Source organism: Lissotriton helveticus, chromosome 1_1, assembly GCF_964261635.1.
Source record: "Lissotriton helveticus chromosome 1_1, aLisHel1.1, whole genome shotgun sequence".
NCBI classification, from domain to species: Eukaryota; Metazoa; Chordata; class Amphibia; order Caudata; family Salamandridae; genus Lissotriton; species Lissotriton helveticus.
Window position 1 is genome coordinate 969,720,170 of NC_136057.1, and position 15,989 is coordinate 969,736,158.

The 15,989-nt window shown below is 46.1% G+C and overlaps 1 protein-coding gene across 2 annotated transcripts in view; it reads right to left on the reverse strand.

Annotated features, from left to right (window-relative positions):
• The window catches only part of FBH1 (F-box DNA helicase 1), a 664,229-nt gene that overhangs the window by 521,486 nt on the left and 126,754 nt on the right, over positions 1-15,989 (reverse strand). For both annotated transcript variants that reach the window (XM_078677274.1, XM_078677281.1), the window contains one exon: positions 12,022-12,212. In XM_078677274.1, the coding sequence (XP_078533400.1) occupies positions 12,022-12,212 (191 nt within the window). The remainder of the gene's footprint in view (positions 1-12,021; positions 12,213-15,989) is intronic.

Here is a 15,989-nt window from a genome sequence, read left to right on the forward strand (position 1 = left end):
CGTATTGCTGCTGTTAAGATGTCCATCTTGCCTAAAGTCTTGTACATTTTCCAGACCATCCCAGCATGGCCACCGGTGGGGGACATTCACAAGCTGCATGGAGCAGTGCAACACTTCATCTGGTTTGGGGCGTGGCCTCAACCGCGCAGAGATTCATCATACCATCCCCCGGACGAAGGGGGGCTAGGTGTTCCAAACTTCCTGGAATACTTTCGGGTGGCGCAACTTAGACATTTGGTAGAATGGAGCAGGCCCGAGACCGAAAAGAGGTGTTTTTTTCAAGATAGGGCACTGGCGAAACGAATAGTTTCTTACCTGTCGGTGTAGTTTTGCAGCTTGAAGATCTTTCTGGATTCACTATGCTGTGCATATTCCGCAATCTGGTGGTTGGGTCCGGAATCGTAGTCTTTTTTTCTCTCCTTTTTTTTTTTGTCGTAGCCCAGGTGGGCGTCGACTTCCCACCATTTGTTGTACCTTCGGTGACGCCGGCGTGCTTCCGGCGGAAGCCACCACCCTTGGGCCCCATCTTCGGATTCTTTTTTCTGTCTCTTTTTTCTTGTTTCTGTTTGTAGTGAATCCATGGCTATGTTTGTTAATCGTTTTATCAACGTAATTCTTTTCACGTATCTTGTAAGCTTCAACTTGCTTTCTTTCCTATGTGTTTCCACCCTCTTCTCCAGCCTCATCTTTCTGGCGGAGGCGGGTGGGTTCGCTAGTGAATCCAGAAAGATCTTCAAGCTGCAAAACTACACCGACAGGTAAGAAACTATTTGTTTTGCAGCGTGAATCTTTCTGGATTCACTATGCTGTGCATAGATCTTGTAGCGGTTTTCGTTACTTTTGTGGCGGTTGGGTGGAAGATGAGCGTTGGTTGTTGAATATATGTTGAAGCACTTTTTGTCCTACTTGTGCTTCTTTGTTCATCTGTACATCCACGCAATAGTGCTTAGTGAAAGTGTGCACTGAAGCCCATGTTGCCGCCAGGCATATGTCCTGAATTGGTGTGTTGGCCAGAAAGGGAATTGTTGCTCCTTTCTTCCTGGTGGAGTGGGCCTGTGCCCCTCCAGTTAGCTCCTGGCCAGCTTGTTTGTGGCAGAATTGTATTGTCTGTGCGATCCATCGCGCTATGGTGTTTTTAGTCACTGGTTTGCCCATGTAACTGTTTGCGAAGGATACGAAGAACTGTTTTGTTTTCCTGTGTTCCTTCGTTCTCTCAATGTAGTGCATCACAGCCCTTCTTGCGTCTAGGGTGTGGAGTGACCTCTCTGCATTTGTAGTGGGGTTTTGGAAGAAACTAGGGATCTGAATACTCTGATTCATGTGGAACCTTGACACCACCTTTGGCATGAAGTGTGGGTCTGTTCTCATCACGACCCTGTCACTGTGTATCTGGATGTAGGGTTCCTGCAGTGTGAGTGCCTGCAGTTCGCTCACCCTTCGTAGCGAGGTGATTGCTACCAGAAAGGCCGTCTTCATTGTTAACATTTGCAGTGATGCTTTGTGGATGGGTTCGAAAGGTGCTTTCATGAGCTCCGTCAGTACCACATTTAAGTTCCATGCCGGTGGCGGCATTCTCTTTGGCGGCGCTATTCTTTTAGCTCCTTCCAGGAATCTTTTTACGACTTGGGATGTGAAGAAGCTTCTCCCTTTTTCTCCTCTTGTGTATGCCACAATCGCTGCCAGGTGCACCCTCAGCGAGAATGAGCTTAGCTCAGCCTTAATTAGATGGGTGAGGTACCTTAGCACCGTGGATTCCTTGGTCAGTTTCCTTTGGAGCTGTTTCTTGCAACACCATTGAGTGAATCTTTTCCATTTTTCCCCATAGCACTTGCGTGTGCTGGGCCTTCTTGCCTCTCGTAGCACCCGCAGGGTGCTCTCTGGTAGTTTTAGGTGTGCGAATTCTAAGCCCTCAGGAGCCAGGCTGAGAGGTTGAGGCTCTCTGGCTCTGGGTGTAGAATTTCTCCGTTTTCCATGGAGAGTAGGTCTCTTCTTTTTGAGAACTTGTGTGGTGGCCCCTGTGCCATCTTCATTATCTGAGAATACCAGGTCTGTCTGGCCCATTGTGGTACCACAAGGATGAGCGTCATGTTGCTCTTCATGCATTTGTTGAGAACCCTGGGGATCAGTGGTATCGGGGGAAAAGCGTAGGCAAATGTTTTTGACCGGCTTATCCATAGAGCATTCCCCTGGGACAGTGCCTCTGGTTGCCTGGATGCAAAGTACTGGCATTTTGCATTCCGGTGTGTTGCAAATAGGTCTATTGTTGGCGTGCCCCATTTCCTGAATAGTCTCTCTGTTTCCTGAATATTGAGTTCCCACTCGTGGGACGCTGAAGTCTGCCTGCTGAGCCAATCCGCTTCTACATTGTCCTTCCCTGACAGGTGTATGGCTAGCAGGTCTATTTTTAGTGGTATAGCCCATTTCCAGATCTCCTGTGCCAAGTTTGACAGAGGGAACAATTGGGTTCCCCCCTGTTTGTTTATGTAAAACATCGTTGTGGTGTTGTCTGTTTGTATTAGCACCTTCTGGTTGTGCAGGTGTTTCTGAAAAGCCTTGAGGGCTAGCAACACAGTTTTAAGTTCCAGGTAGTTGATGTGCCTGACTGCATCTGTAGGGCTCCACAGACCCCTCACTCTGAGCCTGTTCATGTGTGCGCCCCACCCCTTCTGGGATGCGTCTGTGGTCATGGTCACTGTTGGGTCCGGTGGTGTTAGAGGTTTCCCTTCTGTTATTCTCTACTTGGGCCACCACCTTATCTCTTCCTGCACCCTGTGCGTTACAACCACTAGATCCTCCCAACTTCCTGCAGCTTGTGACCATTGCTGTTGCAGCCACTCTTGGAGTGGTCTCATTTGTAGGCGTACATTGGGGACAAAGTGTATGCATGATGCCATCATCCCCAAGATCTTGCTCACAGTCCTCACTGTCAGAGCTCGCCCCTTCTGGTAGTGACGTTTCTCCCTCAGTAGGCTGAGCGTTCTCTTTTCGCTCGGTAAGTCTCTGCATTGGACGGTGTCGATCTGGGCTCCCAGGAAGATCTTCACTTGCTCTGGTTCCATCAAGCATTTGCCCCAGTGTATGGAGAAACCCAGGCTTGCTAGTGTTCTTGTCACCTGTTCTGCATGCTCTTTGCATGTCCTGTAAGAGCTTGCCTTTACCAGCCAGTCGTCGAGGTAGGGGTACACGTGTATCCCCTCTCTTAGGTGTGCTGCCACTGCCACAAGGCATTTGGTGAACACCCTTGGTGCGGACTTTATGCCGAAAGCCAGGGTCGTGAATTGGTAGTGATCCTCGTTTACTGTGAACCTTAGCATGTGCTTGTGCTGCCTGTTCATGGGGATGTGCAGGTACGCATCTTTGAGGTCTATGGTGGACAAGAAGTCCCCGGTCTTTATCTGTGGGATGACCTCTTGTAGGGACGTCATTTTGAATTTTTGAGTTTTGACGTATTTGTTTAGGAACCGTAGGTCCAGGATGGGTCTTAGACTTTCGTCCACTTTTGGCACTAGGAATTAGTTTGAGTACACTCCCTTTTTCCGTTAATTGAAAGGAACTCGTTCGATGGCCGCTTTGAGGAGGAGTTCTTTGGCTTCCTCTTGCAGTAGTTGCAGCTCTCTTCCCGAGTGCTGTTTTTTCTTTGGTTTTCTGTTTGGTGGCCTTTTTTCCAACTCTATGCAGTATCCGAACTGCATAATATTGAGTATCCACTTGTCTGTTGTTATTTTTCTCCACTCCTGGAGAAAAAATCTCAATCTTCCTCCTACCGGCGTTACATGTTCCTTTGTGTTTTGTCCGTGTAGGCCTCTCCTCTTTGTTTTTCCGTGCTCCTCCCCCGGAGGGTTTGGGTGGTGGAGCACCTTCTCCCGTGTGAAGTCACTTAGAGGGGGGTTGCTCACCGCCTCTCCTTCTCTGGCCCCGTCCATTTCCTCTTGACCGAAAGGAATGGCCCCTGCTTTGGTACTTCCAGCTTTGCCTCTGCTGGCCCTGGTGGCCTTGGTTGTCACTCTGTTGCCCCTGGTGGAAACTCTGGTGAGAATCTCCTCGCTGACTTCCACCTCTGCCGTTCGGCCTCCGTGTAGGAGTGCCTCTTCTCATCCCCCTGAACTGCAGGGCCCCCATGGACCTTGCCGTCTCGTTGTCCTTCTTCAATTGGGTGAGCTTCTCATCAACTGGGGCTCCAAATAGAGTTTCGCCGTTGAAAGGTGTGTTCAGGATGTTGTTCTGAACCTCAGCCTTGAAGCCTGAGATCCTGAGCCAGGCTTGCCTTCTCTCAGTGATGCCTATAGCCATCAGTCTGCTGGATGTTTCTGCCCCATCCAAGGCTGTCTTCAGGCACAAATTGGCGATGCTCTTCCCCTCTTCCACAAGGTGTGATGCCCTCTCACGGTATTGTTCCGGGAGGTGGTTGAGCAACTGTCCCATCTCCTCCCAGTGCTGGTATTGATGCTTATTCAGGAGGGCGTTGGAGTTCGCCATCCGCAAGTGCGTTGCGGCGTTCCTCTCAATTTTCCTGCCAGTTAGATCCATCCTCCTGCTTTCTTTGTCAGGTGGAGGTCCAGACGTTGTTGGGACGTTTGCCCTTTTCCTGGCCGTTGCAGCGATTATAGAATCTGCTGTGACGGATCCCTTGATGTAAGCTGGGTCTTGGGAGGAGAATTTGTATTTCTTCTCCGTCCTCGGCGTTACTGATCTGCATGTAGCCGGGTCCTTGAAGGCTTCCTTCCCCTGGTCTGTGATACTCTTGAGCATGGGCAGGAACTGGCTTCTTGTCTGTATGGGGAGCAATGTCTCGAGCAGGAAGTCTGCTTCTGGCTTCTCCTCTTCCATCTTAACCCCATAAGCTGCTGCCGCCTTTCTGACCAGCTCATTGTATGCCCCAATGTCATCCGGTGGTGAAGGCCTCGAGAGGTATGTTTCCACCGCCTCCTCTGGGTTTTCGGCCTCGATGTCCTGCCATTCCTGGTCTTGGGCCGTCGAGGAACCTGAGTCGTAGCTTGACTGCTGTTCCCCGTAATCCCCTTCTGTGTATTAGAGGTCTTCCTCCTCTTCGTGCTCCGAAGGTTCCGGAGTTTTCGGCGGCTCTTCGACGTCGAACTCCTCGAGCTCCTGTACCTCAGCGACGGTCGGTGCCGGCTTCGAGGGGGATCTTGTAACTTCTCATTTTTTTCATCGAAGTCCTTCTTTCTCTGAAGGATGTTCTCCATTTCGGCCTCGAGCCTTCTTCTCTTTCTCTGCATCTCTGCGGCCTGTTCGTCGTCGAGCGTTTCGGCCGCCCTTTTCGGCGGCGCCGTCGACATCGAAGCTTTCTTCGGCTCCTTTTCTTTCGACGTCGAAGTCGAAGGCCCTTTTTCGGGGGCTTGCTTCGATGACCTTTGCTTTTTGCTGGCCTTCGGCCTCCGGGAGTCCTTCTCGGAGGATCCGCTGGGCTCTTTTTCGGAGGATGCAGCTTCAGTCGTCGATTTGTTCGGCGCCGGTGCTCCTTTCGAGGCTCTGGGCTCAGACTTTCGAGAGTCTGCCTCTGGTTTTCGAGGCCCTGTGGGAGTTTTCGGGGTCGTAGACTCTCCTACCTTATCAGGCGTTTTCTTATCGGTCTCAGCGACTGTGAAGTCATCTGGGCCTTCGGCAATGTTGTCCTCGTCGTCTGTGGAGAGGCCAAGTTCATAAAGCGTCGGGACTTGGCCCTTGCCCTGCATCGTGTGGTGAGCCATCCTCTGTCTTTCTCGAACTCGGAGTGTCTTCGGCTTGAAGACGGAGCAGGCGTTGCAGTCTCTGCTCTCGTGGTCGATTGGTAGGAAGAGGTTGCAGACTGGGTGCTGGTCTTTCTGTGCGAACTTGTGGTGGTAGTTCTTGCAGAATTTAAAGGGCGTCTTGTACATCCCTGCGCTCAGGGGGCCCCCTGTGTGCGCATTCTTCCAAGGACGTCGAAGATTTCGAAGTTCTCTCCTTTCTTCATCGTCTCTTCTCTAAAGGTCCTCTTCTCCCGATCTTCTCAGGTCTTCACCGTTGAAGATTTGCTGTATTTTCTCCTTTCCTCCTCAAAAACTTCTGGAGCTTCACGCGACGATCCAGACCCAACGGCGGAAAAAAGAATCTGAGATGGCGCCCAAGGGTGGTAGCTTCCGCCGGAAGCACGCCGACGTCACCAAAGGTACACCAAATGGTGGGACGTCGACGCCCACCTGGGCTACGACAAAAAAAAAAAGAAAAAGACTACGATTCCGGACCCAACCACCAGATTGCGGAATATGCACAGCATTGTGAATCCAGAAAGATTCACGCTGCAAAACTATCCCTATCAAAGGTGCCCTTTCTAAAACGCGCTGATAGACCACCAAACCAAGTGCTCCCCTCTTACACGCACAGTGATGCGGGTGTGGGATTAAACGCGTATTCACTTCCTTCCCCTCTCCATTAACACCCCTATTCGACAACCCTGAATTTCCACCAGGGTTAGAAGAGAGGGCGATCTTGTAGTAGGGGGCTTCGGACTGCAAGTCAGAGGGACATTTATTTGACTTAGAGGGGTTCCTCAAGTTCTCAGATGTGCTGCAGGCATATATCAAAGAACCGAAACGATTACAATTCTTCCAAATTAGTCATTGGCTCCTTCACCCAGACCTGCGTCCGATGGTTGGTAGAAAACTAACAACGTACGAGAAATGGCTTATAACCAAATATTCAGACAAAAAGCTGATCTCTTAACTCTATAACATGCTTCGTCCACCAGCTTCCTCAGAGCCCTCAGCCAGGCAGAAGTGATGGGCGCGGGAATTGGGGAGAGATTTACCAGAGAAGGAATGGCGTGATATCTATTTCCGGGCGAACCATACGCCCAGAATACAGCAAGTAGAGAAGCGGCGGTTAAAGTGGCAACCTACTGGTACTTGACACCTGCCAGACTGAAGACACGAAATCCTGACGAAGATGCCGATACATGGTAATACATGGTAATGTTCGCTGTATGTAACGTGCCTTTTCAGTTGCCTGAAATCAATAAAATAAGGTTAAACCTAAAGTGATTCAGACTTTTTCAATGAATAAAGAACTGAGGACCTTGTAATGATCCAACCTTGGGAACCAGGCTGAAACCTCAGTCGATGAGATTCCAGTACCTAGAAAATAGTGTCCCACTGAAATTGCGAAGCTCAAAAAAACACCACCCAACAACAAAAATCCTAGTTCAATGTAGTCACAGGGTTCCAGTATGGTCTTTCCTAGTTCCGGTGTTGAGGTCAATAGTGACAAAGGCTCAAGGAAACCATTGTGCAGCTAAGACACAATTAGAGTCACTTAATTCCAGGAACCAGTTTAGGACCCAAGCTACTCCTGTCTTAACTGGAGGCCAAAGAATTAAATGGTAGAGAGGCATGACCTAGTCAGAGGAACCTGAATGTTTAAGGACCTATATTTTGAAATCTATCGGTAACATTTTAATAGAGGAGGAGCCCTTACAGAACCGGCGAGCACCCACTGAAGTCACTGGCTTCCTCAGTTCCCAATGCAAACTGGACTTAGAGCTAGAACCTAAACCAAATCTCAAAGGTTCTTACTTTCAGACTCACAGGGGCAAGAAAAAAGTTTTGAGCAATTCCAGAATCCAGGAAATAATGCAGGACTATCGTTCAGGGATGAGAAGGTAGACTGTTTCCTGGACCTTCCAGGGCTGTACGTAGGGGCATAAGTCACTCAATGGCACAAGTCTGGGCTGGGGCAGAGCAAGATTATCAACTGTGACATTGCAGGTGTTTATTTTTACACAATAAAAATAAGGAGTCCCAATTAGGCAGAGAGGTGACATTTAAACGGTTAGTGCCAATAGACAGATTCACCATAGGTGTAATGGGTTAAAGCTTTGCACTCCTGGACTATCAATATGCTACCGCCACAGGTCACCTCAGAAAAGGGTTACAATTTGGTTGTACCCCACTCATCAAAAGGGATCTCATCATGAATAATAAAATGAAAAGATGGAAAACCTTTTCAATTAAACTTCTACCACCAACACAAACTTGAATACCATTGGTGTTGATCACAGTGAGAAACATGTATATAGTGAATAGATTTTGCATGTAAATGAAAATATATAGAATAAAATACCGGAATTCGAGGTGGAATGGTCAGTATAATGAGGTAGATGTTTAATGAATTGCAATGTTCTAAAATAAATGAAAGGTCTGAAAAGCATCACAAGTCATTTCCTAACTTTGGGAGTTCGGGCACATAGAAAGTGTATTCCTGAAGACTTAGAACATCTACTATGCACTTGCTCGAGGCTGAATGAGGAAAGAGTAGCCCTGTTGAAAACCGCCTTCAACGAACTAGGAGTCCGCTCACGCAGACAAGCCGTCCTTGCCTGTTTTGATCCTGGTTTCCCGCCCTTAAACGGAAAGCTGGTGAAATTCCTGAAACTAGCAGAACGGAAACAAAAAACCCATGTATTTGGGCGAGAGGAAACCTCGGGATAGGACCAAACAGCCTCTAACAATATACCCGTACCATGTTTTTATTGTTTTTATCTTTGCTATCTTTTAGCCATGAATTCCTGTTTTTAAGGTTTTCTTTTAATCACTCTTGAGGAGACTGTTTTCAATGCATCTTTTTGTAACGGTTTTTATTAACCTAAAACAATAAATATATTACTTACAATTACATAGAGTGTATTCCTGGTGACATAGACAAGAGCTTTCTTAGTACTAATTAGCTAGAGTCATTTAAAGAAAATTAACTTGTTTTGCCCCTCTCTTACTTAGTGATCTTGTAGTCCCAGATAAAAAACAGTCACGTACAGAGATTATCCTCAGGCAGAAACTTGACTCCCAAATTTACTTAGAGGATAAAAAGATTCTTCTCCGGAATTTTACCTTCCCAGATGCTTTTAGTCAAACGTTTAGTAATATTCTTCCTGCAGTATAATCGGTATTAACTACAACTTTCCGTTACAGGGGTCTGAGTTGTAGAAGAGAGTGGAGAAAAAGGCGGAGGATGAAGAAGGCTGAGAAATGGGATGAGAAGAGAAATGGGATGAGGAAAGAAATGTGGGAAAAGTAAAAGCTTAAAGAACTCTCCTCTGTCCCACTAACTGTTTTACTTCAAAATATGCTTTCCCCACTTATGCTTTTGATTAACTTGATATTCTCCCCATTACCCACTCACAAGCTTTCTCCCCCATTTCTTTCTTACTCAACAATCCATAGGTACTTCCCCTTTCCATCTTTACTGTTGCTTACTTTTTCTCTGCTGTCATCTCCATTTCCTCTATCTCTCACTTCCTCTTCCCCTATTCCCTGTTCCTCCCCTTTCTTCGCTACCCAACGTTTTACCATTCTTTTAAAGGTTACTCTTGTTTTTCACTTTTGCCCTCTACATTTTTTTCCACTTATACCTCTCGGTCTTTTTCAGGCCTCCCTCTCATGAGTCCTCAGCTATATTTCCGTAAATCAGGAGCTGCTAACTTAACTCACCCACTGCTGTGCTAAGAATACTGTCTTTGAACAAAATAACTGAAGACACCTGCTTTCATCTATAAACACGTCAAAAGCTAGTGTATGCTCAGCATGGATTGAGGTATACAAATTCCACTGTGCAAACAACCGTCATAAGATAATGCAATTGTGACCTTAATCAGAAAAGGAAGGTACGCTGGTTGAGTAAGGATTCAACGGACTGAAACTAGAACTCACAGATAAACCGTAAGCAACTGTTGTATGGAAAAAGAGCATGTTGCACATGCTGCTCATATTCTGTCACCTTCAGTCTAGGTTTAGAAACTCAAACATGTTTCTCCCAAAGATTTGTTTTCTAGAAACCCACAATGCAAATTGTAGTGTCCATCTTCAGCTGAGGTTTTTTCGGCTATCCTGTAGCTTGTCTGTGCAACTGGTGTGCACATTTCCCCAGCAACATAACTACTCCCCACAACCCCTCAACCTCTTCTACATGGTGCACACTGGCAGCAGAGATTTCCCTAGGGCATCAAAGATGCAAATGGTAGTCAACATGAAATGGGGTGACAAATCACCTGACTAGAATGTCAGTCATTTCATAAGAGATCATCATGGAAAGGTTGTAGAGTGTCCCTAACATGCTCAGGAATGCCCGAAACATGTTTGTGGTTTAGGCAGGTAGGCACTGACAATGTACATTGCCACTGCCTAGATTCATAAATTCTATCATCTAACATTGCTGCCGTTCACCAAACACTAAATCCGGCAGTATGACATTTGGTATGGAGAAATTATTTTTTTTAAATGCAATACCCACATTAATGTCCTGGGAGCGTATTTTACAGCAAGTGGTAAAACTATAAAATGATCGTGTTTCTACCTTCCCTTCCACAGGCCTCAGAATCCTCTTGGAGTTGACCTTAGGGTTACTGGTGATTATGACATGAAAGGACGCTTCTTTGAGGGTGACTGTTGCCAGGTAGTGTCCCTCTTTAATCTTCTCCTGATAAAAATGGCGATCTGACATATTGGTTCTGTGTACACAAGTTCAATATGGAGCAGAGAGTAATATCATTCTTGAGAATAAGCAAACTAAGTAACCACTTGCCCTCATTTTGTCACAAGTTACTACTCTAATGCTCCACTCTAAAGTACAGATTCATGCTCGCATCCCCTTAAAGATCTTTGCTCCTCCGAACTCTTTGCCTTGGTAACACATTCTTTAGGAGTGTTTCCACGACCATATAATATGCATGTTAAGGTGTCTAATATCCCGGTGTAAGAGTGAACTTAAACTCTTTCTTAAAATAAAAAACATGCAGAAAGAAATAGGTTTCAGTTGGTGAAGAATGCAGAAGTCAATTTTTTCAGGTAAAACTCAATAAATATTAAACACACAAATCACTGCAAGGATCAAAATAGCTATTATGATAATGATCTTAGCTCTCATTTCTATTATCCTGTGCATCTTTCACAGGCATAGGGTATGCTACCAGAATTGAAATGACCAGCTATTGAAGTAAAGCCATCTTGTGTACAAAGGTTCTTTGGATGAGGAAACAAATCATCCTCCTGAATCTTTTTATAATGTTGTAATCCTGTTGGTTTTCAGAGCAACCACCATAGGAATGGAAGAACCCTGCATTACATTGGCATTCAGCACCAAACACAAGTCAGGTGTATATTCTTCGAACTGACTTCATCAAGTTTCCATTATGCCTTGATGTCGCAGGCAAAGATTAACTACTTTCGGCATTTTCTCTAATTTAAAATATATTTATTTTATTTCACTGTTACAGACACCTTCAGAATTAAATGGCCATCTCTAACGAGGACTTATTATCAAGGACTCTTTAAAGGCAAAGATAACAAACTGGATATCAATAAACACTCTGAATTCCAGTGGCAAAATATGGACTGCATGTACTCCATCATCTTTGTACAAATGATAATTACCGGGTGTAAAGAAACTTAAAAAAAATAAAATTAATTCAAAGGACTGATTATGAAATCACAGCATCAAAAGGTCCAAATCTGTGTATCACGCTTTCTTTCTCTGTACACTCTGTAGGCGTAGGTGGTTCACTTTTAGGAATGGAATCAACTTTTCTGTGTAGAACGGTGTGCAGCCAACCTCGCAGTTAAAAGAAATTACTGTGAAGTTGGGTTTGATGCTTTCTGAATTGTTGATGGACATCCAAACAGAGTCAATTCTGCACAGGTTTATGGAAAGGCGTGCAGGATTGAGAATACATGTTAAAGCTCCTGAGCTTGCCTAAGCACAGGACAGTAAAACATGCACAGCAATGAATCGACAGCAGATTCTCACTGCAATAAAAACAGATCAGCGGTATCTTGGAACTAAATGAAAACATATGTTTGTGGTGTCCATATAACAGCAAACTGTTGAGAAAATCCTAAACATTAATATATTCTTTGCATTTTTTTTCCCAGCAAATTCTAAGCTGCACCAAGAGTACATGCACAAGAAGATTGTATTTAGTGTGTAAAACATACAGAGAGATACAAAAAAATTCTAAAGAGACACAATTTAAATAAAAATGTGTTCCCTTCTTACCTGTTTGAAATGTTAATACCATGTTCTCTCATAGCAAACAGTAAAGCAGCCATTTGATATAAAGCTTCAGTTACATCCCCAACAGTGAGGGTGGAGCCGGGTCTAGTCAGATACGATATCAACATCTGTATATCATCAACACCATCAGAAAGGAGAACAACAACTGCAATTACAGCCCACATGTTCATTGTCTGTGAAAAGAATGTGAAAGCAGAATCTGGTAAATTAAATGGTGTAGCAAAACATAAAATAATTAGCATTTATTCTCACACTTGTTTCTATCTTTGTGGGATCATTACACAGAATCCTATCATCTGGACTTTGCTCAGTTAGCTAAGATGCTTGAAATTAAATCAATATCGATATCATTGAACGTGTATGGAAAGGTTACCCCCAACAAAACTTAATACGGCCAACTCAGCAACACTGAGATGGATCATATTGACACCTGTTATCTGCAGTATTACGAAACTGCATCCAAGGTGGCACTCTCTACCTAGAGAAAAACGGTTGTTACTGCATTTCATCCAAAAGAAATGGCTTTGTTTTCAGAATCGTTCAAATGTTGGAATACCTAGATAAATAGGTATCACGACAGTACCTGGCCATACCAGAATAAGCAAACGTCAACCGCCATGGTGATATCTTTATCAATTCCACCAATTTGTTCCCACTGACCTTCTAAACTATGTATTCCCCTGTTAACTCATGAAACATCATTAATGCTATGTTTTGGGAATGCTTTATTTGCATACGGTCTTGGATCAATCCTGAAGGAGAGAAATTCACATGAAAAGAAGATTCAAAACTATGAAAAAATATATAAGATGAGGTCATGAATGTTAGCAGCCCTACATGCCAAGAACAGATGCATACTGGTAAGTAGCATATTCAGTTCGAGGCATGTGGGCTGCTAAATTCATATCTATTGCATAGAATACATAGCAGTCCCTCCATTAACGGCGGTTGCCCGTGCCAGCTGCAGAAGTCTGAAAGAGTGTTTTGAGAACAGCCTGTCCTACAGCTGCTTGCTGCTTGGAATGCACATCAACACAGTAATGTTTGGTAAACGTGTGCGGTGTAGACCACGTGGCTGCTCTACAAATGTCTTCCAAAGGAATGTTTCCAAGGAAAGCCATGGAAGCCCCCAACTTGCGTGTGGAGTGCGCTCTTGGGATGATCGTTAAAGTACGTTTAGCTTTTTGGTAACAAATCTGAATGCACTTAACAATCCATCTGGCTATTCCTGCTTTGGAAATAGGGTTGCCTTTGTGCTGGGCTGAGAAGGCAACAAAAAGTTGCTGTGTTTTCCTAAAATGTTGTGTTCTGTCAATGTAGTACATCAACGCCCTTTTTACGTCTAATGTATGGAGCATTCTTTCCGCTACTGTTTGTGGGTTTTGAAAGAATGCGGGCAGGTCAATAGTTTGGTTGATATGAAACTGTGACACCACCTTCGGAAGGAATTTGGGGTTAGTGCGGAGCACTACCCTGTTTGAATGAATTTGTAACAATGGCTCTTGTATTGTGAGCGCTTGCAGCTCACTAACACGCCTGAGCGATGTAATAGCAATGAGAAAAGCCACTTTCCATGTCAGGAACTGAATCTCGCATGAGTGCAGTGGCTCAAAAGGTGGGCCCATCAGTCTAGTGAGGACCACATTGAGGTTCCACACTGGAGCTGGTGGTGTTCTTGGAGGAATGACTCGTTTCAGTCCCTCCAGGAAGGCTTTAATGGCAGGCACCCTGAAAACAGAGAGATGCTGCCTGTTCTGGAGATAAGCCGCTATGGCGGATAAGTGTATCTGAATGGAAGCGTAAGCTAGATTGCATTTGTAAAGATGTAACAAATAACAGATGATGTTGGGAATGGATGCATCTAGCGGGTCAATGTGATGTTCCGTACAGTAAATGACAAAACGCTTCCACTTAGCTGCATAGCAAGCTCGGGTAGTGGGCTTCCTTGCCTCTCTGATGATGTCCATGCATTCTGGAGGCAGGTTGAGGTAGCCAAATTCTAAGACCTCAGGAGCCAGATCGCCAGATTGAGCTGTTGCGGATCTGGATGCTGAATGTCGCCATGGTTCTGCGTCAAGAGCCTTGGAGTGAGATGCAGCCTTTGATGCGGTACCACGGAAAGTTCTAGAAACGTGGTGTACCATGGTTGGCGTGCCCACGTTGGAGCAACCAGGATGAGCGTCATCGAGTGTTGCTTTAGCTTTCTTGCCACCAGCGGAATGAGAGGCGCTGGGGGAAAAGCGTACGCAAATCTGCCTGACCAGTTCATCCATATCGCATTCCCCTGCGATTGTGGGTGAGGGAACCTGACGGCAAAGCTTTGGCATTTTGCGTTTTCCCTTGTGGCAAAGAGGTCTATCTCCGGATGACCCCACTGCTGGAAGTACGGGTGGAGTACCGATGGATGTATCTCCCACTCGTGCATTTGATGGCTGTACCTGCTGAGCAGATCCGCCATCTGATTGTCCTTGCCCGGGAGGTTTTCCGCCATGAGGAAGATGTTCCTCTGAATGGCCCACTTCCACATGCTCTGAGCCAGATGAGACAGCTGTGGAGAGTGCGTACCTCCCTGCTTCTGGATGTAGTACATGGCTGTCATGTTGTCCGTCCGGATCAACACGACCTTGTTGCACAGATGTACTTTGAAGGACTTGAGCGCCATGAAGATCGCCATCAACTCCAGGTAGTTGATGACAGCGAGTCACTGTTTGTTGGTGGCAGAGGAACGGGAGTTGTTGTTTCCTCTGCCTCTTCCCTTGGCACTATTCCCTCTGTAACCCCCTCTACCCTGCTTGGGGTACGAGGATTGTGCGCCACCTCTTGTGAATTGTGTCTGCTGTGCCAAGTGTCCCCTGGTAACACCGCGGGTACCTGAGCGACGAAAAGTGATCCCCCTGAATTGCAGAGACTGAAGCGCCCCCATGGACTTAGCTGTCTCATTGTCTTTTTTAATTTTCTCGAGGGTGGTGTCAACGTCTGGGCCAAACAGTCTGTCTGGATTAACAGGCTGGTTGAGTATAGTAGTTTGAATGTCAGGTTTAAAACCAGATATGCGAAGCCATGCTTGGCGCCTTAACATCACGCTAGTGTTAATCGCCCTAGCTGCTGTATCTGCCACATCAAGCGCACACTTTATTGCAGCGTTTGAAATGAGCTTTCCCTCTTGTATGAGCATCTCGGCTGCCTCTTTAAACTCATCTGGGAGGTGTTGAAGGAGCTGTTCTAGGGTGTCGTAATGCGCCCTATCATATCGTGCCAACAGTGCCTGTGTGTTTGATATGCGCCAGATATTGGCCGCCTGCGCAGCCACCCTTTTACCAGATGCCTCAAGCACTTTCGACTCCTTGTCTGGGGGAGGAGCTTCACCCGTTGTCTGGGAGTTCGCCCTTTTGCGGGCATTTGCGACAACCAAAGAGTCCAGAGGCAACTGTCCCCGAATATATGCAGGGTCTCCAGGTGCCGGTCTGTATTTCTTTTCGATACGTGGGTTCACCACTCTCGCCCTGGTGGGTTCCTTAAAGATTTCCGGGGCATGCTTAAGGACACCTTTTAGCATTGGAAGTGTTTTAACAGTCTTTTCTGCGGTAGAGAAAGTGTCAAACAAAAAATCTTCTTCCACTGGGTCAGCATGCATGTCCACATTATGATTTGCAGCTGCCCGCTCTATTAAGGCATTGAATGCCGCTGAATCCTCAGTTGGGGATGTCCGTGCACCAAAACCCTGAGGGTCCTGTACCACCTGATGGCCTCCCTGGTCACCAGTGTCCACCCATGAGTCCTGTTGCTCATCAGGGTCATTGTTATCCGGGAAATTGTACTGGTCATCCTGGTCATCGTCCTCTCCCCCTGACTGATTGGGGGAAGGTGATGGGCTCCTCCTTGGTGGAGGCTAAATAGGTTCAACAAGGGCAGGAAGGTCCTGTGCCGGCCTCTTCTTCTTTAGTGGTATG